This window comes from Hemicordylus capensis, chromosome 4 (assembly GCF_027244095.1).
Source record: "Hemicordylus capensis ecotype Gifberg chromosome 4, rHemCap1.1.pri, whole genome shotgun sequence".
Lineage (NCBI taxonomy): Eukaryota > Metazoa > Chordata > Lepidosauria > Squamata > Cordylidae > Hemicordylus > Hemicordylus capensis.
Genome location: NC_069660.1, coordinates 283,245,843 through 283,272,092, shown reverse-complemented (window position 1 = coordinate 283,272,092; position 26,250 = coordinate 283,245,843). Strand labels below are relative to the sequence as shown.

Genomic DNA, 26,250 nt, shown 5'->3' with positions numbered 1-26,250 from the left:
TGCACCCCTGGTTGGAACCTTCTCCATGCAAGCATGCAGATGCTCTTCCCAGAACAGCTCCACCCCCTGAGGGAAATATCTTACAGTGCTTACACATGTGGTCTCCCATTCAAATGCAAACCAGGATGGCCCCATCCCCTATGGGGAATATCTTACAGTGCTCACATGGAGTCTCCTATTGAAATGCAAACCAGGGCAGTGGACCTTGCTGAGCAAAAGGGACAATTCATGCCTACCACAAGACCAGCTCTCCTCTGTGTTAAAATGGTAGTATGGGCAGCTGCCATGGTGAAGTTGCTCCAAGTGTCCTGGTGTGTGATAATATCCTGAATAAGCCACTCAATGGAAGGTCTATTGAAATTAGTAGTCCTTTAGAGCAGGGGTCCTCGAACTTGGGTCCCCAGATGTTGTTGGACTACAACTCCCATCACCCCCAGCTACAGCAGCTGAAAGGAAGTTGTTTTCCAACATCTGGGGACTCAAGGCAAAGAACCCCTGAATTAGTCCATGAACACTTATGCTTCAAGAAACCTGGCAGTCTTTAAGGTGCCACCGTTCTCTTAGGCATGTTTTTTTTTTACCTAATTGACTAACAGGACAGGTAACCCTCGGGAATGAATTGGAATCCCTCAAGGAAGAGCCTCTTTATTCCTCAATCAAGTTCTAGAAAATGTCTACTTCGCTGCTGAGCGGAATTCTTAAGTGGCGTGCAAGTTGCCCAGCTGCTGAGATAAGGACTTGAGTTTTCCCACCATGCGATGTGTCTGTATTATTCTGAGCAGGAATGACGAGGATGGAAATAAACAAGGACGGAGCATTTCCTGGCTTTCCCTCCGGCCTCCATCCTCCCCTTCTCCTCTTATCTTGTATTTTTCCACTTTGTCTCCCAAACACAGTTCTTCACATCTCGTCCCCCCGCTTCCTGCCTGGCTCTCTCCTCCCCCCGTCATTCCTCCCCCCCCCACCTCGAGCGCTCTTCCCCCCTTATCCTCCTCCTCCTCCTCCTCCTCTTCTTCTTCTTCCTTTTGTTGCCCGGGCTTGCTCCCGGCTGCGGACTTGTCTTGCTCCGTGGCTCAGCGCCGGATCACGTGCGTTAGTGACAGCCTGTCCCGGCGCGGCCCCGAGCACCGCGAGGCTCACATTGGTGCTGCCTGCGTCGTAGTCCGGCCCCGCGCGGGATGAGAAGGGGGAGCCGGGGCGGGGCCAGGGGCGGCCGCTGCCGATCAGCTGTTCGCCGGATTCTATAACAACAAAAGACTCAGCGGGGAGCTGAGACTGGCCGCTGCAAGAAGACTTTGGGCGTCTGGCAGCCAAAGCCTTCGGAGGGACCATCGCTTGTCTCCGCTCCGCATCTACCTCAATAGCTGCCGTCCCGGTTCTCTTTGCCCTGGTGTTTGCGGACGACGGTGAGTGGAGGCTGCTCGCCGGTGTCCTTTTGTCCCGTGAGGTTACCACAGTGACCTTTACGTGCTCGGCGCTGTACTTGGCGTTAGAGGCGCGCCGTGCCGTGCCTGGGCATGTTCCCGCTGGATGTGCTCCGACCGCCAATGCGATTCGTCTCCAGCATTCTGGAGGCAGGGGCGCTTGGGGGGGGGGGTGCCTGAACGGGACACCAGGGGATTTCCAGTTCAGCTGCTGACCAACTTGGGCTTTTTATACCCGGCTGAGGGCAGGAGACTCACTCGGGCAGGTGGGGCTCTCTCCAGGCGGGTTTCCTCCGGCTGCCCCTTCGGTCCGTGGATGGAGCACCGCTCTGTGAGACGTACCGTTACTATACAAAGTTGTATACAAAAGCGGGGGAAGCAAGACTGGAGTTTGTGTGGAAAGAGCTAAACTAGAATTTTAAAAAACCACCCTTTTTTCCCGCCGCTCCCCACTTGCTCAAAAGGAACTTGCTGCTTAATCCGCTCACACAAACCACTTGTGGCGTAGTTTTGTTAGCAAGTCGTACTGCCTCGATCCTGAACACGTTTTCCTGAGAGTAAAGTCCATTGAACACAATGAGCCTTCCTTCATGACCGCTAGGATTGCAGTCTGAGTGTGCATTCGTTAAAAGCTGCAGTTTAACTCCCTTACTCTAGAGTAGCCCCGCTGACTCAAATGCAGCTGCGCTAGAAGTGGTGTGGGACGACTTCTCTTAGAATCACGATGTTCTCTTGATAGGGTTTAAGTCCCAATCCACACTCCGTTAATCCAAAATTGTAGGATTTTAAAAGCGATTTAAAACTCGCTAATAAGCACGTTTACTTGGCAGTAAAGTCTCACTGTTTTCGGTGACACTCGGTTTAAAATAGAGGAGTATACATGGCGGTCCTGTGCACGTTTACTCGGAGGTAAATTCCGGTGTGTGCAATAGGATTAAATGCGCATGGGATTACTGTTGGCCAAAGAGGATTAAGCGGGTTGGAGTTCGGCGCTTGCAGCCTTTTCTTTCCTAAGAAAACGCGCTGCAGGTCCAAGCGTGCGTGAAGTGGGCGTCACGCTGCGTGCTCCCCCGGAGTAATAGCCGTGGGGGACAAACTTTATGTAAAGGAAGAGAAGGGAGCGTGTTGTGCCTGAGCCGCGCGGGCTGCCTGTTGCGTTGGGCATCAAAGCACGGGGCGGCTCTGCGCGAGTGGCGCCCGGAGAGATCGGCCTCCCTCCGGCTAGCGGTCTGGCATGCAGAGAAAGGATTCTCCGGCCTTCGACATCTCTCCCAAGCGGACAGGTCACCTTTTCTATCCCCACCCCGCTGCCTTCTTCGCCGGAGCATGGAGCGTCTGGCCCGGTAGAAGCACGACACGGTTGTGCCTCGCAGCGACGATCTTGTTTTATTTATGTTCTCAACTTCCTCTCCCCGCTCGCAACCGGCCGCCGCAGTAGCTGCTGCATTCGCAATTTGACCCCCTTCTTGTCTCTGCCCCCTGGAGGGGCGGGGGAGTCGGGCAAGGGAGGAGCCGAGGGTGCCCGATCCATCCGAGGGGCTGGGACTGTATCGGGTTGCCTGCTCCTTTGCATATCCTGTTTTGTTGCAGGGTCTAGGGACCGCCCAGGCTGCTTCTCCCCCTGCTGCTGTTTCTTTGTGGACGGATCTTGGACACACTTTCTTGAGCTGCGATCAGGTGTGACTAACCTCGGAGAAGCAGCCAGGCGGCGCCGCCCAGGGAGGGGTCACTCTGCGATCAAAACAAACCAGATGTGTGACTCAACTGCTCCCTTTCCCTCTTCTTTTCTTCAAGGATAAGGGCAAGCCAGGTCATCACATTTCATGGAGATCCTATTCTGGTACAGGGAGGTTTATAGGAGGGAGGAAACGGGAAGGTGGAGTACAAACTTATGAAATATAAGCGAAGCCCTATATACATTATGAAAATAAACACAATAAATTTAAGTGAAGCCCTGTTAGCCATCATCAAACACCAAGCTGTACATACTGGTGGTAATAGTACACGCATTCCCAAAGTTTAGCCAGGTTTTTTTCTTTATTCTTTTTCTTTTTCTTTATTTTTTTCCCTTTAATTTTATTTATCTTTTCTTTACCCACTTCCAAGCATGTCTACTTGGAAATAAATTCACTTGAGTCTCGTTTGTGAATAAGTTCGTTTGCCCCTGGGAGGCAAACGTCTATGCAAGTGTGTCTGGGGTTGCATTCTTGCTATCTCAATCATCTTCGTGTCTACTCAGAAGTAAGTCCCATTGGGTTCCTTTCTATGCAAGTTTGCATAGGATCGTGCTGTAAGGCTCTTGTCCCATGCAGCATAATTTGGAAGCAAGTCCCTTCAGGCCAGAGGCGTTTACACCCAGGTGAGTATATACAGGATTGATCCAGCCACATAGGAACAATGGAGGGAAAATCCCCGGGCTGCAGGCCATGGGGGCCACCAAAGCACCCCCCGAACCTCCCAGGACACCCCTCCCCCCCACTGCTTCCCATCCAACCCCTGCTGTGGAAGCTGGGGGGCTACCGGCCACACTCCTCCCTCTGCGTCATCACAAAGATGCTTCTGCTCTCTCCAGCCTGCAAAGTGCTTGCTCCACGGGCTGGATGGTTCTCTTTTGTCGCTCTCAAGCACACTCACTCTCCACAGTAGCAACGGGAGGGGAAATGCAGGGGCAGTGGGCGATGTGACGGTGAGCTGGGTCACCGCCCAGCTTGCTACACCTCTGGGCTTCTCCCTTGCATCAAAGACAACTTTGAAGAGTACACACACGCATGGGACCCCCCCGCCCCCCGGGAATAGCCTACTTCATCAAGCTGCTTAGGGCAGGCAACCGAAGCAAAAAAAGGCACCTGCCTTTTTCTGAATGGGTAAACTGGCTTTCTGTAGACAGTGGTGGCATAGAAGCCATTGCAGTATGACTTCCCTTGCAGCACGACACTAACAGGAGGAGCCCTGAGTTGTGTGGGAGGAGACTCCCCTGAAGCTGCTCCCCATGCCAACCTTGTCCTTTCCTGGTGGGGGAGGGTGATGGCATGGGGAGGAACTGTAAGCATGGAATCTTCCCATGTCTCCTGGTGTTTTCTCACATGACCCAAGTAGCATAGGAACCACTTGGGCCATGTGAGAATCGTGGGGGGGCCAAGAGTCAAACTAGACATTCACACAAATGCATGCTGTTGAGGCATGCTTTGAAGTGGCATAAGAACCAGCCGGGGTTCTTATTTTATTATACCAGCTACAGGAGCTTCCAGTGCTGAGTGGAACCAAGAGTGGGAGGTTAACCTGAATCAGCAATTTGCTCCACTGCATCAAGGTCCTTCTCAGCTTAGGCGGTGGGGTGCGGAACCAGGGCTGTCTAATGAAGTAAGAGACACTTGTGGTTTGGAGCATACCTCTAAAGCAGGCCTGCTCAACTTAGGCCCCCCAGCTGTTTGGACTACAACTTCCATAATCCCCAGCCACAGTGGCCAATAGCCAGGGATTGTTTGTTTGTTTGTTTGTTTATTTAATTTGTATACCGCCCCAACTTTAGTCTCTGGGCAGTTAACAATGACATTAAAACAGATATAAAAGGTTAAAAAAGTTTAACAATTTAAAAACAGCATAAAATTATGGGAGTTGTAGGTCAACACCTGAGCAGCCCTGCTCTGTAGCATATGTTTGCAAGCACCGTTTGACCCTCAGGCTAAAGCCATAAACATACATACTAGAGTGGTCTTCATTGAATTCAGTAGCTCTTGCCTCTGAGTAAACATGCATAGGATTGGACTGCATATCTTGATTTGAGTATCAGGTGGGTTCTCAAGCTTTGTGTATATGTTAAAGAAAACCAATCTCAGGAGAAAATTCATACTCTGTTGACCATATTATGAAAGCACCAGTGATGTGCCAGAGCTCGAAGTCCCTGAGAACTGCTGGGCGTGTGGTTTGGGAGGCCACCTGAGGAACACGTTTATCACCCTGATCTACCATGAGCAATTTCTACTTCTGTGGGTCGCTTACTGGAAGACAACAAAGCTGTTAGAGGCGAGAGGGTGGAGAAAAACTCTCACCCAACAGCTTGTGGATTGAGCACTCTTGCATCATCTAACATTGTTGATGCTGTAAGTAGTGACAGCGCCAGTCACTTCTAGGCAGGAAAATGGTGGCTGGACTGGGTCCAGGCACCTTTCCCCCACCTTAAGTGCTGGACAGTTAAGGGAAGAAAGTGTCTGGACTGAGTCCAACCACTGCTTCCCTACCTACAAGTAATTGGTGTTATTACTTCTGAGGCAGAAGGAGGAAGGGCTCCTAGAGTCCTGTGGCTTCCTGCACTGGAGACCTAGGTCACTGAACCGTTTTCACCTTGATCCCTGTGAAGAGGAGATAGCAATTTGTCTCTGTTTCACAAGTGTTTATTTTTACACAGAAGTCTGCAGTATTAGGCAACTTTTCCGGTGAGTTTGTTTTGCTTCACAAAGGCTATTTCACATCATTTTCTGCTAAGTCTGACTCACCCAGCTGCAACCCACAAACTACTTAATCTGGTGCAATATCTGAGAATTCCTATAGGCTTCTGAGGACTTCTGAAATTACTCTGGACAGAGTTGTTTTGTGGGTGGAAACCTCATGATTGTATTTGTTGTTCAGAACTAGAGAATACTTGTAGGATGGATTTCCAGGGTTGGGGTGGTGGGGAGAAGCTTACCAGTTAAGAAAATAGACACACTTTAATTTTTCCTTTGAAACTATATTTTATATTTGTATAGTAGTTCTCAAATGTTATAAGAGAATCCACACACCGTAAACATAGTAAAGAGCGGACAAAGGTATGAACTAATCCTCTACGGCTTAGCTTATACATGGCTCAAAATGAGGTGGTAGAATCCTGAAGTGAAAGCGTAGACTGTATCACGCTGGACTTGCAGGTAGAGGGATTTCTTGTGCCACCTCAAGCAGCAGTTAGTTGCTGCTATTTTTGAATACTTAGTTATTTCAGGACTATATAAATACTATCTCAAACTGAGGTGCACTCTCTGGTAACCTCTAGGCTTGACTACTACAATGTGCTCTATGTGGGGTTGCCTTTGTATGTAGTTCAGAGGCTTCCGTTGGTCCAAAATGCAGCAGCTAGATTGGGCTCCGGGACTTCTCGGAGAGAACATATTACGCCTGTGTTAAAACAATTGCATTGGTTACCATTAGGTTTCTGGGTGAAATACAAAATGCTGGTAATTACCTTTTGAAACCCTAAACGGCTTAGGACTGGATTACTGGGGAGAGCACCTTCTTCTGCATGATCTCCACCGCACATTAAGGTCATAGAGAGAGGTCCATCTCCTTATGCCGTCAGTTCGTCTAGCGGTGACTCGAACAGGCCTTCTCTGTAGTATCTCCTGGGTTGTGGAATGCACTCCCTGTAGACATTTGTAGTTTAACATTTTTAAAGGTAAAGTGTGCCGTCAAATTGATTTCAACTCCTGGCGCCCACAGAGCCCTTTTGGTGAAATACAGGAGGGGTTTACCAGTATGAGATTGTGCCTTTCAGCATCTTCCTATATCGCTGCTCCCCGATACAGGTATTTCCCATAGTCTGAGAAACATACCGGCAGGGATTCGAACCAGCAACCTTCTGCTTGTTAGTCAAGCATTAACATCTTTACCCACCTTTAAAAGAGCCCTTAAGGCACTTTTTTTTAAAAGCCAGAGGGTTTTTTAAAAAATAATTTTGAGTGTTTTAAATTATTTTAACAGCTTGGTTTGTTGTTTTGTTTTTGTGAACTGCCTAGAGCCTTTGGAGTATATAGACGGTATACAAGTTAATAATATATACCAATATTTTGAACGCTTTAGAATGCTCAAATCATTTTATAGTGCATTGTCTTGCTGTAGTGATACAACTCTTAAGGTGGGTCATTATTATTAACCTTATATTGCAGATAGGAGCAAGAGTGGTTAAGGACACCCAGTGAGTTGATGGCAGAGGCACAGTTCAAACCAGGTATGTCCTCCTGTGTAGCTCTGGGTTATGACACCATACCCGTTTTGTAAAAAGCTGTCACATCACTAAAGAATGTTCCCACCCTACTCCCTACTGTGCTAGGAGTTTTATACAGTGGAACACTCAAAATACATTCAACCACCTCATTTTCCTGCATGGATAATGGAGGCTGGGTCCAAGTTATGATTGTAGCCATCGGGTTAGGACCTGTGATTCATGGTTTTGCAAAATCTCTAGGCCAGAAACTAACACATTGTATATGGGGTTATCCTTGAGGGCAGTGATGGCAAGCGGGGGAAAGTCCTAACTGGTGGAAATTTTTTTTTTTTAGATGATTCCAATGTATTTTGAGCCTTGGCTCTTCATATAATTTGTATTCAAAGACAGACCTCAGGCTTGTGAGGTTTGCCTGCAAGATCTGGTTTTTTTTTAAAATATTTCCCTGAGGAAAAGTTGAGACAAAACATACACTGCAATCATTGCAAAATGCACTATTTTCCATTTTTGGAGTCTAATTTTGCTATTTGTGTTGTCTTGAGTTATTCCGTGACTCATTTTGAAAACTACCTGCAAATCTCATCTACACCAGTTGAAAACGTATTACATCGGTCTGTAGGCATCTGCCATTCCAATGGACCTTTGGGGCACACAATTCTGGGTGTTGGTTTTGACCTATAATAGCAGTCCAAGCTGACATACCAGACTCCCTAAGATAGATTAACACCTCTAGGGACGATGCTGGTCCCTTAGATTTCACTTATTGGGCTGCAGAGAAGGCAGAAATTAACTAGTGTAGCTTTCCACATTGTAACACCATGCTAGGGAAATATTTAGCTGTTTAACTTGCCTGCCATGCAGCTCTGAAAGGCAGGGACCTTTATCCATTTCAAATGGAGACCTCATTAGGGGATGGCCCATGGGGCACAGAGCTCCAGTGAACTGATCAGGGCCCTGAATCTCACCAGCCACCTCCCTCTTTCAGAAAGGAATAGCCGTGGAGGCATCTGCATAGAGTATGAAAGTGAGAATGAACTCTAGCTCTCTGCTGCTATATTAGTATATATTATGTTAGACTTTAAACAAGATATTCTTGGGAGTACTTTTGAGTTTAATTATCAAAAGGGAGGTTGTGGGCCTGGTATCTTTTTAAGTACCTAGCAATGCCCCAATTTCAAATGTGACAAGCCTACAGTCACATTAGCCCTGTTCACATGTCATGTTGAACACAGATACAGCACTTTACTGCTTATCTCTATTATGTATTTCAGAGACCTGTACCCAGACTCAGCTTTAACATGAATGTACGTACAGTCATTCACACAAAACATGCATGTGTACAGCTGTCTGAACACAGGCACAACATAATGCATGAATAGGGCTATTCAGGTGGCTGGCATTTGCATCTTTTGAGGCAGTGCCATAGTTCAGTAGTAGAGCATGCAGAAACTCCTGGGTTCCACCAGTTAGACAAGTTGTCACAAATAACAAGTTCTATTAATTTTGGTGAGACTTAGTCATGACTAATTTAATCTGGATTCTCCCCAGTATTAAATGTATTTCCATTTTAAATAAGTGCTCAAGGTAGCTAGCAACATGAAAAATGCAATACCAATTATATGGATAAAGTGGGCTATAATGTTATATACATGATTAAAACTTTGTCTTCCTGTGTGTTGGTAAAAGACCAAATAAATGATGTTGTGCACTCATGTAACAATCAAGTCAATCAGAAGGTCTGGGAGGAGGAAGATGTATACATGTCTGAAGTATATATAGCAGATATCGGGGGAAACACCAGGCAGATGGTTGTCAAACAGGAGGTACCTTGAGAAACAGGAGGCATGGTGGTCATGGAAGCCTAGATGCTTTATTTTTGTCTCCAGCCAGCTCTTGGGCAGAATAGTTCAGTCAATGGCTATTGTTACCATTGTATGCTGTTATCTTTTTAGCTGAAGTTAAGTAAAGGGGCAGACAGATCAGTGGGTGGCATTGGCACACAAGTTGAATGTGAAGACAGAATCACACCTACCTTGAACTCATTACTTTGCTCTCCTTAATATTCCTGTGTTTCCTTGGAATGAGAGTCAAAAAACCAAATGCAATTAACATTTTGTGGAGCAAACGGTACCTGTACCATACTGTATCTAGGGCAGCAGTTCCCAAGCAACTATGCCAGAAGGAATAACTGAACTGAATAATTTGAAGATTTCTGCGAGTCCAAAGCACCCATCCACAGAGGCGACTGTTCACTGTATCTCTGCATGATTGACTGCTTGGGCTGTGCCTTCTTCCAGTTGGCCTCCATTTTGGGTGGCAATTCTGCTGACTGGGGGTGGGATATAGTCAATAGCTCTTTTTGCTGAGATGTAGGAAAGTTACCTCCCTAAGAAGGTCTGTTGAATCTAAGCATGTCTTCTAGCATTCCCAGTACAGTGAATCTTGCAGAAAACGTGGGGTGGGCTCCTCTAAGGGTAGGTAACTCTTACTCTGTCCCACATTTGGGAACACCCATCTAAAACTTATTGGAATAACTTCTAAAACAAGTTACTGTTTTGCACAGTCTCATTCCTTTTGCATGTCTTGTTCTTAGAGAGCTTTTCAAATTGTTGAATCCTCATAATGAACATAGTGTAAAGGTAAAGTGTGCTGTCAAGTTTATTTTGACTCCTGGTGGCCACAGAGCCCTGTGGTTTGTACACAGGTACAATTCGCACGTTATGTTGATAACAGGTACAGCAGTACACTTCCTATCTGTACCCTGCACTCTTAAATGAACACAGGTACAGTCATCCACACAAACACATGTATGAGTGTACAGAAATCTAGACACTTGTACAAAAAGGTCTGAATAGGACTCTAGGGAGAGGAGAGCTGGTCTTGTGGTAGCAGGCATGACTTGTTCCCTTAGCTAAGCATGGTCCACCCTGGTTGCATTTGAATGGGAGACTTGATGTGTGAGCACTGTAAGATATTCCCCTTGGGATGGAGCCGCTCTGGGAAGAGCAGAGGCTTTCAAGTTCCCTCCCTGGCTTCTCCAAGATAGGACGGGGGTTTTTTTAGGACAAGATTTTTTTTTATTGAACCAACAAACTACCAAAGCATACAGTATGTTACCAAAGCACAATTATATACAAAATGGTTGTTTGTGCATCATATATCTACAAAGATTTACAAACAAGGATTTGGTTAGATAGCTCTTTTTAAAAAGAGAAGCAGCTTTGAGGGAAGGCTCCAGTTTGGATTGGAGCCACATGGTACAGGAAGAAGGGATCCAACCCTTTCCCTTATACCATAGTTCTGGTCCCAAAATTCCCCCTTAGAAGCTACTGTTAACCATGGAGGTGGAACATGCAGTCCCATACAGTGTGGTCTGCTTCCTCTGTGGATGAAGATTTGTTGGGCAATTGGTACAGGGGGAAGGGAGTTAAATTCTCCCTTCCTGTAACACCATGGGGTACCTGCCCCAAATCTCACCCTCTAAGTTGCTTTTATAAGAAGCACTGGGAGTTAGTCGCAGTTGGAACTCCAAAGGGATGTAACGTGAGGCTGTTGAAAGCTCTCCTGATGGACTAAGAAAGCACTGCTTTACAGAAATATCTGCACTTCTGAGCCCCCTGCTGGAAGCAGTGATATTGCTGAACTGTAAAGAAACCGAGGAGTCTAAATTACAAAAGAAATGCAAGGGGGATCCTAAAATAGTTGATGGAGAATTTTAGTAGACACAGAATTAAGCACCCCTCACTGCTGCTCTGATCAAACTCATGGTCCACCCCACAACTGCATTGAAATTGGGGCTCCCCCCTCCTGAACCTCAGAAGATGCTGTGTCCTATTGCACATCAGATCTAGTTTTACTCTTTAGAGAAGAGTTCATACACCTAACTGAAGGGCGTGTCTTGACCACTAGAAATGAAGAACTTGACTTTTCCACAAGCTCTCAAACAAATGATTGTTTTTCAGCATCTGCCATTAGCCAAGTAGCTGCGGGAAGCCATTTAATGAAGGGGCATATGTGGTTCCTCCTAAGAAATATCTTTGCCCAATTTGCTTATTCAGAATGCTTACTATTCTTATAAATGGTTAAATGGCCCTGAATACCAGATCTGCATACCAAAGACACATACTTTTTCCTTCAATAAAAAGTTGAGACTGCTTGCTCTCTTATTTCAGAATTACTATATAGAAATGGTGTCAAACTTTTTTTAAAAAAACACAAACTGGATTTTTGCCCCTTAACATTGAATATCAACATTGGAAGCTGCCATATACTGAGTCAGACCATTGGTCCATCTAGCTTACTATTGTCTACACAGACTGGCAGCAGCTTCTCCAAGGTTGCAGGCAGGAATCTCTCTCAGCCCTATCCTGGAGATGCCAGGGAGGGAACTTGGAACCTTCTGCATGCAGGTGCTCTTCCCAGAGTGGCCCCGTCCCCTAAGGGTTTGCTAAATCTAGGTGCCCACCCCCCACTAAAATCCCTTTGCCCCCTCTACAGAAATGTCCCATCATGAAGTCAGCACCCTCCTTGGGTATAGCAAGACAACAACCAGTAGGCCTCAAGGCAGTGGAGGTTAACAAGGCAAAGCTTGCTCACCAGGCAGAGATGAAACCACACAGCAGCCAGTGAGGCTGGCAGTACCCAAGAAGCATAGGCAAGCAGGAAGCCTAGGTAGCAACAGCTGTTGAACCAGCAGAGACTAAGGCAGGAATGGAAGTTTTTATAGCCTGAAGGCACCACACCCTTTCCTGCCTTGCCTGAGAATGTTCTATTTTAAAGACCTCAAAGCAGACGTGCCCTTCCTCCTCCTGAGGAGACCACTGGGGGTGGGGGGGAATGCACTCCTTTTGAGCTGGATCTCTTTGCAGGCATGCCCTCATCTCTCCTCCTGGGGGTGGGGTGGGGGGCTTGAGTACAGGCAGCCGCTGTCCCCTGGGGGATACTGGGGCAGGCCTCTCCTTGGGCGTGGCTACAGGGCTGGCTGCTTCTGAGGGCAGCAAGGGCTCTGTGGATGTGGTAAGCTCAGGCTGCAATATAGCTTCCGCTCCAGTGACAGATGCAGGCAGCAGTGGGGCCTCCCTGAAAGCGCTGAGTTTCGCCTCCTCTGAAGTGGTCGGCACAGAGCCTCCGTGGAAGTGGCTGGCTCTGAGGGAGGGAGATCTAGGGCAGGGATTCTCAAGCTTGGGTCCCCAGACGTTACTGGACTTCAGCATAATCCCCAGCCCCAGTGGCCTTTGTTTAGGGATTATGGGAGTTGGTCCAACAAAATCTGGGGACCCAAGGTTGAGAACCCCTGATCTAGGGGGATGGATGGATGAAGTAGATTCTTCCACAGAATGCGCCCCCCCCTCCTCCTCCAAGTCACTTCTGACATGGAGTCTGACTCAGTCCTGATAAGAAATCTGGTAACACAGCAAATCGCTTGTGAAGATCCTAGTGTTGCATTGCTCTTAAGCACATCATGCAGCATAGATTTTCCCCTGTCCTGTGTACAAACCTTAGGATCTGCATTTCAGTTCTAGTGAGGAATCGTAGCTGTGGAAGCCAGTTCTTTCTCGTACAGCTTTAAAACAAAATGACACAAAAATAGAAACAGGTTTTTGTCCTGATCATCGTGGTGCTGGCTCCGTGTTTGCAGTAGTGACTTTGTTCCTTATAGGACCATCCAACTTAGAGTGTGCCTGCTTTTAAGGTTGCTAAATGGGGAAGTAGCCTGCCTAGAGAGCAGGAGGCTGTTGGTTCGAATCCCCGCTGGTGTGTTGCCCAGAATATGGGGCACTCCTATATTGGGCAGCAGCGATACAGGAAAATGCTGAAAGGCATCATCTCAGACGGCATGGGAGGAGGCAATGGTAAACCCCTCCTGTATTTTACCAAGGAAACCACAGGGCTTTGTGGACACCGACTCAACGGCACAACCAACCAACCAAATGGGTGTAGCAGCACATGGCCCTGCACTAAAGGAGATCCCACCACCTAATAGCTTCAAGGGTCTTTTTGCCATCAAGCCTGCTTATCTCTGTTTAGGACTAGCCACTCCTGCCCCAATGCCCTCCCATGGAAGCATCATAGAAGGTTGTTGGCTCTTTTGATGGCTCCTGGGAAATGCTTTAAAATATAGGCTGCTGTGAGTGTATGGAAGTGATTCCCAAACTGTTGCCAAGGCAAACTAGAGTACCACGAAAGGGGCTGTGTGCCTTGGCAAATGAAGCCTCCATGTTGAATGCTTCCATCACTTTACGCCAGGGCTTCCCAACAGGGGACACTTGAAGGGCTCTGAGCCCTCCTGCCTTCCCAAACTGCAGCCAAGCTATTTGTTCCCCCTGAGGGATTACAGCTTGAAGCTGATGTATCCACTGCAGAAGCAGAGGGAGGAGGGTAAAGACTCCCCTGCTCTGTTCTATAGGAACATAGGAAGCTGCCATATACTGAGTCAGACCATTGGTCCATCTAGCTCAGTCCTGTCTACTCAGACTGGCAGCGGCTTCTCCAAGGTTGGAGGCACAAATCTCTCTCAGCCCTGTCTTGGAGAAGCCAGGGAGGTAACTTGAAACCTAGATGCTCTTCCCAGAGCGGCTCCATCCCCTGAGGGGAATATCTTACAGTGCTCATACATGTAGTCTCCCATTCATATGCAACCAGGGTGGGCCCTGCTTAGCTTAAGGGGACAAGTCATGCTTGCTACCACAAGACCAATTTTCCTGTTGTTCCTGATTGGCTGGCTTCGTGCTGAAGGTCAGTATACCTCTCCCCTCAGCCTGACTGACATACTGTAGAGAACTAGCATGGAGTACTCCCTTTGAAATTGAATGGGACAAGTAAACCTGTCCCATTAATTCTGGTAAGGCTGCTTAGGGGTTATTTATTTATTCATTCATTCAGTTTATATACTGCCCTTCCAAAAGTGGCTCAGGGCGGTTTACAATAAAATAAAACCAGTTAACAATTAAAATCAAAACTATAAAAACAGAATAAAACTAATTAAACATTCAAACAGTTAAAAACCCTGGAAAACCAGGGCAAACATTAAAAACAATTTAAAACGGTTTACAACAACTTAAAAACCCTGGAAGGCCAGGCCAAATAGATAGGTTTTAAGGGCTCTCCTGAAAGACAGTAATTAACTCAAATTGCAGATTTCTGCTGGGAGTGCATTCCATAGCCCAGGAGCAGCTACAGAGAGGGCCCGCCTCTGAGTCGCCACCAGACAAACTGGTGGTAACTGAAGACGGACCTCCTCAGATGACCTCAATGTGCGGTGGGGATCGTGCAGAAGATGAACTTGTGTGCTTGCATGCAGAAGGTTCCACGTTCCCTCTCTGGCATCTCCAAGATAGGGCTGACTCCTGCCTGCAACCTTGGAGAAGCTGCTGCCAGACAATACTGAGCTATGGACCAATGGTCTCACTCTGTATAAGGCAGCTTGCTATGTTCCTACTTGACCTGTTACTTACTGCTTTTCAGTGGGAATACTCGGTGGACACACTGCTTGAGGGATGCATCTGCTTCAAGCTGCTGATCCACAGATGCGGGATAAATAGCACAGGTTTATTCATTACACTTCTCACTCACTCACTCTCAGCAAACCTGAGCTGAGAATTTGCAACTGAGGGGGGTGCACGTGTTTAAAAAAAAGGTTGGGCCCCCTGCTCTATGCTTCTTGGACCAAAAGTAGGCTGCGTTGGTCCCCTAGTGTGTCTGCCAATGCAGAGGCAGTGGCATCATCCTGAGTACTGTATAGATCAACAAAGGTTCCCTGATGCAGCCTGTACAGTGGAGTCCCACAATGTCACTATTGCTCAGAAAGAATAGTCCCATCCTGAACCCTTGAAGGCCCAAAGGGCTCTGGGAAGCAACCATCACTGGGCTATCCTGAAGTTGCAAGAAAATGACTTCCCATTGTTCATGGAGCTGAGAAGTTTAATGTTTGAGAAGTGATTGAGGTGTGTGGGGGCTCTGATTGAGGAAATATGTAGAGAGAGTGTCTCCATCTTTAATCTAGAAAAATGTTGTGCCCTGGTATCAAAAGTGGGGTAAATATTTATGTGGTCAGATGAAGTTTAAACTTAACCTGTGTTTTGGTAGGCTTCAAAAGACACTTTTTTCATTGGATTGAATATTCTGAAGTACCAGTCAAGTGCATCAGCATGGTTGAGATCAGTATGTGCATCTAATTGGCTCATCATGAGCACATGAACATCATGTATTGTCCTCTATTTAGACCCAGAACACCTGCTGAACTTCACAGTCAATCACTTTGTGAAATTTGGCATGGGGGTCTGCTACTCAAAAGGAAGAAGTCAAGGATTCTACCTATGTAGCTCTTTGGATCCAAATCACTGTATTTTTGAGCAGTGACTCTGCGGTGTTCGGGCTCCTCTGTTGTTGCACTTCCTTTTTATCACTCTCCTACCCCATTTTCCTTTTAATTCTGTCCCCCCGCCACCTTCTATATTAAGCATTTTCTGTTTCCTTATTAAATCTGGTTGCTTCTTGTTCATGTTTTCCCCTCCTCCTTTTCTCTGTTGGTGGTCTAGAGTGACAAGGTTTTGTGGGTCATCTCTACTGTGTTTAATTCTCTTTTTAATAAGATCACAACAGTATTACTAATAAGAATCACTTTTAATAATGATTGGTTTGGCTGCCGCTCCATCTTATTTTTATTTGTTTGTTTGTTTGTTTGTTCGATTTTTAGACCGCCCTTACGAAATAGCTCAGGGCAGTTACAAACATCAAAGACCCTTTAAAACAATTTAAGAGCACTGGAAGGCCAGGCTGAACAGGTAGGTCTTTAGGGCTCTCCTAAATTCTAATAAAGAATTCAAATTACGGATGTCTGCAGGGAGCTCATTCCACAGTCCAGGAGTGGCTACAGAGAAGGCCCGCCTCTATACTGAGTGTATAGTGACTAAATCTTGTTTTGTTAGTGGGGAAATGACTTGACTACCAACCAGAAGTTGCTGGTTCAAACCCCTGCTGGTATGTTTCCCAGACTATGGGAAACACTTATATTGGGCAGCAGTGATATACAAAGGTGCTGAAAGGCATCATCTCATACTGCGTGGGAGATGGCAATGGTAAAACCTGGTGGCGCAGTGGTAAAACTGCTGCCCTGTAACCAGAAGGTTACAAGTTCGATCCTGACCAGGGGTTCAAGGTTGACTCAGCCTTCCATCCTTCCGAGGTCGGTAAAATGAGTACCCAGAATGTTGGGGGGCAATATGCTAAAATCATTGTAAACCGCTTAGAGAGCTTCCAGCGGTATATAAATGTAAGTGCTATTGCTATGCTATTGCTAAACCCCTCCGGTATTCTACCAAAGGAAACCACAGGGCTCTGTGGTCGCCAGGAGTCAACACCAACGTTTACAATGTATGGAATGCCCCCAGGATTAACTAACTCATTAACGCTTTTCTTCTCCCTCTGTTTTCCTTTGCAGGGTTTTGTAGCAACTGTTTACAAACCATGACTCCCCGTGTTCCGTGCCTAAGCTGATAAAGTCTCTATGCACTTTAATCTACCTGCGGCCTTGGCTAGTACACTGTGAGCCTGTACTCTTGGATACAAAGAAGTACTAGCCAGAGTCTTGTTATTGCCTTAGTAATGTTCCAGAGGCTGAATAATATGTTTGTGGGAGAAATCAATGATTTGCCCAGCCAAGAGCCAGAGTTCAGTGAAAAAGAAGAGGAGGAGTGGATTCTAGTGGACTTTATAGGTGAGATATCAGTGAAATGTAGAAAGAAAGAAAAGCTTGTAAATAAGTAAATGTACATGTATACATTCGGATCTCTGCTTATGCAAGGCATATTTCATGTGAACATGAATTTAGTATAAGAGAGGAGTAAAATGCAGAATGACTTTTAATTATGACAGCAAAGTGATTTTTTTAAAGCTTTTCTTGGGCCATCTTAGTCTTGCCATACTGGCTTCTGTTCTTCCACATAATCCCCCACAATCCATCTTCACAACTTGTAAATGACTGAACTTGCTTTTTCTCCCCTTCTCCGACCCCAGAGATGTGAGTTTTCTGGTGGTGATGGGGAATTGAATGGGAAAAATTCCCGTGCAAACTTTTCCTGATGTGCATAAAACTTGCGTTAAAGTAGTGTGTTCTGAAAATTGTTCATATGAATTTTCCTGATGCCCTAAATAGATTGTGATCTGATATAGACCTTCACACACTTCCTAGGGATAATCGCCTGAAAAACATTAATTACAACTTTGAAATGGGCAAGCTTGCATAATACTGCATTAGCATCCATTCATTGTTACTAATGAATTTTATGAAACCTTGACAGACATTTGGACTAGCATTGCATGTGTGCAGCAGTGTGAGTTCCAGACTGCCGCTGCACTGACACTTGAGTAGGGGAAGGGGCAATTTCCTTTGACCTCCCCTCTGAAGCCCACTATGTGTTGCCAAAATGTCTCTGAGGGTCACACAACCCTCAGGGACCTATCTTGGTGGTTCATGGTAGACTTCAAAGGGAAGAGGAGGTTGACAAAAATTGCCTCTTCTCTCATTCAAGCAACATTGCAGTGGTAATCTGGAACTTGCATTACTGTGTGTGCATACTGCTAGTATGGATGTCGGCCAGTGAATTTGTAGAATTTGATAACATTCCTTTCCACACCTCTGACTTGTCCCAGTCTTGATCAGTTGGAGAAGATTATAAACCCTCAGTCCGGGTTCAGATGTACAGGATAACTGCAGTTAATCATGGCCAGGGTTACAATTCCTAACTCCATTTCTCACTGCAGACTCCCAGTTGTGGCCAGCAAAACTGCAGTTTCTGGAGAAGGAGCCTCTTCCTGCTGCTCGGCCTCCCAGCCAAGCTGTGGGCAAAGCGTCAGCAGGGCGGCCATGATAGGCTATGATCTCGAAGGGGCGTGCCAAGCACGATTATGCATTTTTGGAGTGTTCCGCCCTCTGCAGGGAAAGGGCTTTTTGAGCCCTTTAAATGCTCTGCAATGCCAGCGCTGCTTCTGCCAGCCATGGTCCCAAAAAGCCTAAGAATGACCATGCTGGATCACCAGATGCCTTCTATCTCTTGGTTGTGGGCTTCCCAGAGGCATGTCCCCTCTTCTGCTGTTCCTCTCTTGCAAGTATTGTTCAGAGACATCCTGCCTCTGAGTCTGGAGGTAGCCTATAGCCATCAAGACTAGTAGCTATCCATAGACCAGTCCTCCATGAATTTGTTTAGGCCCCCTTTAGGCATCTGAATCTGGCATGTGTATTTCCTGTGTTAATCTGTACTCTGCCTGTTACAGTGTTGGTCCTATGCATTCAATATTAATAGTAAATAAATGTGCATAGTGGTAACACATTTCTGTTTGTTCTCAACCCTACGTTATTTTTGTGTTCTATGGATCATATGATTTGCGGCTGCTTCAATCAATCTCTTCCATCTGAACTATACATCTGTCCCATTGCCCATCATAACTCCCAATAGAGTCCTGCACAAATTTCTCAACGGTTGAAGAGGGGGAGGAGGAAGAGGATGACCTCCATGAAGTGTCACCTGTTGAACATTCGCCTGTCTTCTCTTGTCTGCCTACTTCCTTAGAACGTCTGGCTGATGCCAGTGAGTCTTGCTTCGTCCAATTTGACTCCTGTCCCATGGAGGAGAGCTGGTTTATTACGCCTCCTCCATGTTTCACAGCAGGTGGCTTGACCACAATCAAAGTGGAAACTAGCCCTTTGGAGAACCTTCTGATTGAGCACCCCAGCATGTCTGTATATGCCGTCCATAATACCTGTCACAGCTTCAACAAGACCAGTGGTGGGGGGGAGGAGGAGGAAGAAGAGGAGGAGGAGCAGCAGCCACATGATACAAGCACTCCTAGGTAAGTTCTTGTACTGCTGAGAGTAACTCCTCATTTTTGATTCCAACTAGTTCAGTGGATGACTGCTGACAAATTCAGCAGTGAGAATTAAACAGAGAATTCCTGTTTTAAAAGCTAGATTTATCACATTGAATAAAACACACATTGTCAAGCGTAGCCTGCTTCAAACTAAGGACACTATTTATTTATTTTTTTAAATCTCCTGCCAGAATGGTTGGAAGAGGAATTTGTAGGCAGTTCAAATCAGGGTGTTCTCCTCATGAACCAGATCCCTCCTTCCTTTGGAGAACTGGGTTATCCCAGAGTCTCTTTTAAAATTAAAAAATCTATGCCATTTCTCTGTTCTGAAATTATTCAAAATGGCTCACCAGGGTAAAAGCTATTACAGTAGCCTGATTCAGACATTATGGTATAGACTTGTACGTGTGTGTGTGTGAGAGAGAGAGAGAGAGAGAGAGAGTGAGAGAGAGTATACCTGTGTTCATTTTAAAAGTGAACCTGGATACGGGCTCTACAGATGCATGGTATAGATAGGAAGGGTTCTTATGTACCTGTTTTCAGCATGACATGTTAATGACTGTACCTGTGTACACTGTACACTCATTGTACGAGTGTTGAACATGATGTGTGAATGGGCCTAGTGGCTTGGATCCAGAGATGAGTGGAAGGCACTTTTGCTGACACTTCAGCCCTTGCCATTCCAGAGTTTCTTTGATCCTCCTGAGTGGCTGTTCTGCAGCTCGCTGTGCTCCCAAGAAGGGAGGAGAGGGTAGGAAAGTCCCCTTATTGCACAAGTGCAATTACACTTGTGTGTCCTTGAATCGAAGCCAGTATCTGGCAGTAATAGCAGACAGTGCTAACATTGAAGCTGTCTTGCCTGCTATATATCACCGAGGCTTGTTGCACTTCTTCAGTCCAGACAGCATAATCACTGGGAGAAGCCACTTGGCGATCCTTCTGTGCCCCTAGACTCCTAGCCTGCCTGGTTCTTCTCTCTAGGTATTTGCCATCTTTTCAGCTATTGGAGGCTGGGCATCAACTTTGCCAGCTCTTGGATCTGGGCACCACATATGTATGCTCAGAGTAAGGCAAGTTATAGATACCCCCAAAGCAGAGACAAGTGCAGTCTAGGTGCCCCACATTAGAACTATTTCCTACACAATTCCTGAATTGTCCCCTTTGCTAAGCAGGGCCTGCCTTGGTTTGCATATGGATGGGTGATTACATGTGAGCGCTGTAAGATATTCCCCTAAGGGCATGGGGCCATAGCTCAATGGAAAAGCATCAGAAGGTGCAAGGTTCTCTCCCCGGCATCTCCAGGTAGGGCTGATTGAAACTCCTGCCTGAAACCTTGGGAAACTGCTGCCAGTTACTGTAGACAATACTGAACTAGGCAGACCCATGAACTGGCAACTTCCTATGTTCCAAAGTGAGGTTTCTGGCCAAAATGCAAGTATAGAGAGGGCCTGGCATGCTCACATGGCCTGGATTTCTGGATTCGCTGTTGCTGTGTGCTGGATTCGCTGTTGCAGAGTGCATTATTGGTGTGAGACGGAAGAAACATTCCTCTTACTCCACAGTGAAATTCTGCAACTGTACCACACAAACAGACTTGGCATTAGATGTCCAATTCCCAAAACCTATCTTTCTGTGGTGTATGCAGGATGAAATGTATGCCACACTAAAATGCCTGTGAGTCATGCAAAACTCTCCCTTGTTAACCAGCTAGAGAAATCACTAGTATGCCTTTTATGTAACTCCATAAACAGCTCATAGGATGGAGTTGTGGATATACCCAAATGCTAAAAAGGAATTGGTTTTGACAACCTACTCCAAGTCTGTTCTTTTGGGGCTCATTTCTCTGCTGTGTTGACTGAAGGTGCTTGTAGCAGCTGGTTAATAGAACTGCCTGTAGAGGACATCAGGTCCCCAGTAATAGAGGTTGCCTGTCACCTTAGCTCTGCCCCATATGACTTCCAATCTGATTCCTTCAAGCGCAAGGCCTGCCGTCAGTTATCTGGCCTTCATTCCCCAACCTACCATGCTGCCAGCTCTCTTTCTCTCTGCCTTCTCAGGGTACTTTTGCTCATGGACGTTCCAAGCAGGCCTGGAGTCTTGTGGGATTTCCCGTCCTGCAAGACCTTCAGATCCTAACAGCACCTGGAAGAGCTGTCTCCTGGGCATATCATGGCCGCACGTATTGTGGCTACGCTGGCATCCAAGAGGATCAACTGCCTCCTATCCGCCATCATCAGAATGTCCAACCAAACTTGTCCTTGTGTGCAGTTGATCTGTGGGCACGCCATAACCTTAATCCCTGTGCTTTGAATTTTAGAATGGAAGCTCAAAGTGAAATGGGCCAACACATTCGTTGCTATATTGCAGCCCTTGCTGCCCATTCCACCTTTCTGGAACAGACAAAGAGCTTTCGTCCTTCCCCATGGATAAAAGAACACAACAGGCGATACCTGAACAGAAACTGCCTTCGCCGCCAAAACCTTACCAGGAATTGCTACTCTCGGCAACTCAAGAACAACGGATTGTTTGTTCACCAGCCTTGCCAGCGTCCATATAATTACTGAGGGCTTTTTTCATGTTGTCCCCCCCCCCAGAATAATATTGGTTAACTGTTGCTTTTGTTTTTCTGTGTGTAGATAATGAAGGCGAGATCAATCTTAGGCTGATCATCAGTTGTTTCTACACAATCACTAAGTGTTGTAAAACATGTTGACAGAACGGTGTATCACAGAATGCCTTTGAGATATTTTATCCATGGCTCAGAAACATATCAGTACAGTAGCGGTTGTGTGATTGTGAGTGTGACTTTTTAGACACTTCTTACAATGTATGGATGGGTTTGTTTTTATATTGGTATTTTTGACCAAGACAGAGCAAGCAACTTTCAGTCTCGTAGTCCGAATGCAGTTCAGAATTCTCAGGGTCAGCCATACACTTGCAGTGATATTTGTATATTCTCTAATGTTAGAATGCAGCCATTTAAAATGTGACTGAACTCCTACTGAGGAATGGAGTGTGTGTGGCTGGTGGGGAGGGAGAATAAGTCATGTGACCTCATTCCCTCCTATCAACTTGCATCTATTAACCTCCATGATCCAATGTGATTTTCCCCATTTGCTACACAAAGGCGGTACCTCCTAGAAAGAATGAAGTACCCCTGCACCTGAGGGTTTATGTAATACTAGCATATCCTGTGCAGAGCATCTATGTGCTAGGACTTCATTGCTCACTCAGCCTCCCCCACTCGCTCGCTCTCCCCCCTCCCTTCTACTTGCTCGCTCCTTGTCAGGCAGATGGCCAATCTGGGGTGGGAGAACATACTGAGGGCTGGCCTCCATCACCCCACTGAGTCTCCTTGCGAGGAGGGTGGCCGAGCCAGGGCTTGCCATCCAGCCTGCATGGAGGGCCCTCGATCTGCTCTTCCACCCCGGCTTGCCCATCGTCCTTGTGAGGAGATTCAGTGGGGTGGCGCCGGAGGCCTAGTGATGCCACTGCTCAGTGTCTCTTTTCTTCCTCCACCGCGGACGCAGCAGTAGCTGCCCCTCTGTCTGCTGCTTAGCCCTACTCTGTGCCTTTTGTTTTCATGCTTTGAAACTTACATGGGAAAACTCTCACCACATGGATTTTTGTTTTTTGTTTTAATGGCCTACATGGCATTTCTAGCTGTGAAGGGAACCACTTGTGTAAAGATTTTTGGGAGAACGTTGAAACATGCCTGCCTTGGTATAGACAAGGAGTGGAATGGGTAAGGCTTGACTCCTCACATGGCAAGAGGCTTGCCACTTACTTGGAGGTGCAATAGGGAGCTTGTTTAAAGCAATGGCTGTGCAGTAAATGGTCATTATGGGGTTTTTTACCTTTACATTTTAGAGCAGGGGTGGGCAACCTTGACTCTCCCATCTGTTGCTGAACTACAACTCCCATTATCCAAAATATCATATGGCACTAACTCATTGATACTACATCATTCATAGACTTAAATCATACCTAACAAGCCTTATCCAATCACCTAAACTCCAGGAAAAGCAATTCAGACATATGGAGTAGGAAACCTACTTATTCTGGTAAATTACTGTTCCCATTGTTGGCCTGCATTAGGCCTAAGCCAGTGGTCTCCAGCCACATTCCTGAAATGCAGTCTTGGAATTTGTTCCTCAACAGCACCAAGTTAATAAACTGCAATATTTCAATTTTGCAATCAAATTCACAGCTACTTTCTTAAAATATCCTGCTGTAATATGCTTTATGAAAGAGACTGGTGTTTACCTCCATAGAGGTCTGACAGTGTTGCTATCGTGTTGTCTCTTTCCCACCCTTAAATATACCTGAAAGTACTACATATATATTTATATATATTTGAACTAATTTCTCATGGGTGATCTAACAAAGTGCATGCTCTCATGAATACTCGTATCCGTGGCCTAATTTTGAGGGGAAAGGCCTAGAGCGACCTTAAATGCAGTTTTCAATATACTATGTAGCAGTAATTGCTGACTTCTTTTTCTTCTTCTTCTTCTTCTTGTGGCAGTTGCCAGGTTTCTACAGATTAAATATTTGAGTCTTTTACTAATGGTTCTGGATCTCCCCCCCCCCCCAGAACAGTTCATTAGTTGAACTTTGATACCATAAATCCAATCACTGTTTAATTCTCTCCTCCCCCCGCCACACACACACTGCAGTCACTTTATTCCCCCTAATTTTTGTAGCCATCTTATTACCACTGATCTCTTTATTGTGGGGACAAAAACAATGGACACACAATCTCAGGAACCCCCCCCCCCTCTGCCTAGAATCCTAAGTACATCTATTTGGAGATTAAGTTCAACTCTAATTATTAAGTAGATGTGCTTAGCCTTCACCTTCCTCTCCATAAATTATTCTTTGTTTTCAGGAATCTCAAAATGAAGGTCTCCTCCTCCTCTCTGAATATTCCTGGTGAGCAAGCATTTGAAGAGAGAGATTTTTTCTCACTTCATAGGGATAATATTCTAGTAATGGAAGCTCATATCTTTTAAGAAACACTAGCTTGTTGCACATATGTCTTTGGAAATAATTCTATTGTAGGAGAAATTACTGCATACCCAACATTACATCTGACTTCTGTTACTATTATTATCTTGCATATTTATGTTACTAGCTCTGTTATGTGCCTGGAAGTCTTGGACTATTAGATTTGTTGCTTTTCGAATGGTGTGTTTTGTGGGTAGGACACTTTTATATAGGGTTTTTAAAAACAACAACAAAAAACAGTGTATTAACTTGTCCAGTTGGGAGCCTTATGCTGTGTTGAATGGCGATTCATCATTTTTGCTGAAACCTTTTTCATATGTATTATAAACAAAACTGTGCCTTTAAAAAAAAGTGACTTGTACGCAGCGAACTTGAAGACTTAAAAAAGGGGGGAACATTTCTTTTGGGATAAATACTGTACATCAGTCTATGCATTATCAATGGCAGCTTTGTTGTGGAGCCATCTTTGTTCCTCTCTTGTAGCAGTACTTTAGACAAACAAGATATCTTGAAATCATGTCCAGCTGTAACATCTCAATATGACTTGTGCTTCAGTTTTGCTACAGTAGCTTTCTGTGTCGGAAAGGTATGCCCTCTTACACGAAGGCCGTTCTCACAAGCAGCCTAACACAGGCTAGGGCCTGCCCGACTCTGCTTTTAACCCCAGCCTTTTACTGAGGTTAAGGGAACGAGTGTGCCCTTAACCCTGGTTCTGAGGTTGTGTGACACAGAGACAGGTATCTAGAACTTTTGTTGCACAGGGGTATTCCCCAATGCACTGTGCTCATCACATGGTGCATTGTGGGATATATGGAGGCTGGGACACATAGGCCCGGCCTTCGGAGAGCCGTCCTACTTGGAGCAGCATGGATAATCTGAGAGGGTAAGCCAGTAATGCTCCCAGCAGCATTACTTTGATCATTGGGTGGTGGGAAAGGGGGAAGGTGAGTTGGACCATGCCTTTCTCCTCACCCCATCATGATCATGAGTATAGCCTTAACTGTTGGAGCAATAATTCCCTTATGAGTGGTTATCTCAGTACACCAGTTGCATAGCCTAGTGCGAATGTAGTTCTATAGCCCATTCACAGAGCTGAATAGTCCACAGATCTTTAGATGTGCTGTCTCCTTTGCCATGTCCCATTTTATTTTTAGGCCTGGTCTGCACAAAGAGCAGACCACATGATAAATGTCCTGGATTGTATCACTGAGGGTTGGTTTAGAACAACCCACAATGCTCTCTCTTGATCTCTCTATCCATAAAGCTTCAGCAAGCAGTCAAGGCACAGGAGGTGGTGGTGCCTACCTGCCCCACACTGCCCCGTATGTCCTTGTGTGGTTCTAAAGGACACTTTTTCCAGAAGCCTAACAGGACCTTTTTTTAAATGGGAGCTGGAGGTCATGGTTCAGATTTTAAGGACCTGAGATTTTTTGTATGTGTGTAAGACTTCAGCCTGATTATAGCTGGACATGTGCTCACTTCTAAGGTGTTGCCCACCCCAGGGATGGGGCAGGCTAGATATTTAAATAAATAACTGAGCTCCTGGCCCTGTCTCTGCTCTGCCTTATTTCTCAGCCATTCTATGGTTGTAGAGGGTAAAAATTAACCTGTCATCTAACCATGGCTGTGATTGCCTTGTACAGCAGAGTCCACCAACACTGCTGTGCTGGTACAATTTCTTCTATAAATCCAGGACACCAACACAGTGCCATGTGTTGTGATGAGATGGTGCAATGAGTTACAATTGCAAATTATTCTTTTTATGCTGCATTGCAGAGCGGCAGTTTAGAAGGCAATGCTTTAATGTCTCCAAATATTACACATATTATTCCTTGCCATTTCTGAAAAGAAAAAAGACAAACCCTATATTCGCTTATAGACAATGTGTATTATCTGGTATCTGTATTTCATGGTGCATCTTGATCCAGAAGCAGAATCAAATCAATAAAAAGGCCTACTGGTTAAGAGAAACTTTAA

At 45.8% G+C, this 26,250-nt stretch overlaps 1 protein-coding gene across 4 annotated transcripts; it reads left to right on the top strand.

Annotated features, from left to right (window-relative positions):
- Positions 1 to 1,163: 1,163 nt before the first annotated feature.
- TP53INP1 (tumor protein p53 inducible nuclear protein 1) lies at positions 1,164 to 26,250 on the top strand. 4 transcript variants are annotated; one of them, XM_053249211.1, is made up of 6 exons: positions 1,164 to 1,406; positions 14,863 to 14,944; positions 16,094 to 16,181; positions 16,838 to 17,113; positions 18,852 to 19,245; positions 21,581 to 26,250. In XM_053249211.1, the coding sequence occupies exons 4-6, from the start codon at positions 17,002 to 17,004 to the stop codon at positions 21,825 to 21,827; spliced, it is 753 nt and encodes a 250-aa protein (XP_053105186.1). In that variant the 5' UTR covers positions 1,164 to 1,406; positions 14,863 to 14,944; positions 16,094 to 16,181; positions 16,838 to 17,001; the 3' UTR covers positions 21,828 to 26,250. The 4 variants fall into 4 exon arrangements, with proteins under 4 accessions (XP_053105186.1, XP_053105185.1, XP_053105184.1 ...); XM_053249210.1 differs by lacking the exon at positions 14,863 to 14,944; XM_053249209.1 differs by lacking the exons at positions 14,863 to 14,944; positions 16,094 to 16,181.

Bases quoted from the DNA above. Each gene is read 5' to 3' on its own strand.
- TP53INP1 (XM_053249209.1), top strand. From the start codon at position 17,002: ATGTTCCAGAGGCTGAATAATATGTTTGTGGGAGAAATCAATGATTTG. The intron at 17,114-18,851 runs GTGAGATATCAG...AACTCCCAATAG, and splicing joins GATTCTAGTGGACTTTATAG to AGTCCTGCACAAATTTCTCA. The intron at 19,246-21,580 runs GTAAGTTCTTGT...TTTGAATTTTAG, and splicing joins CATGATACAAGCACTCCTAG to AATGGAAGCTCAAAGTGAAA.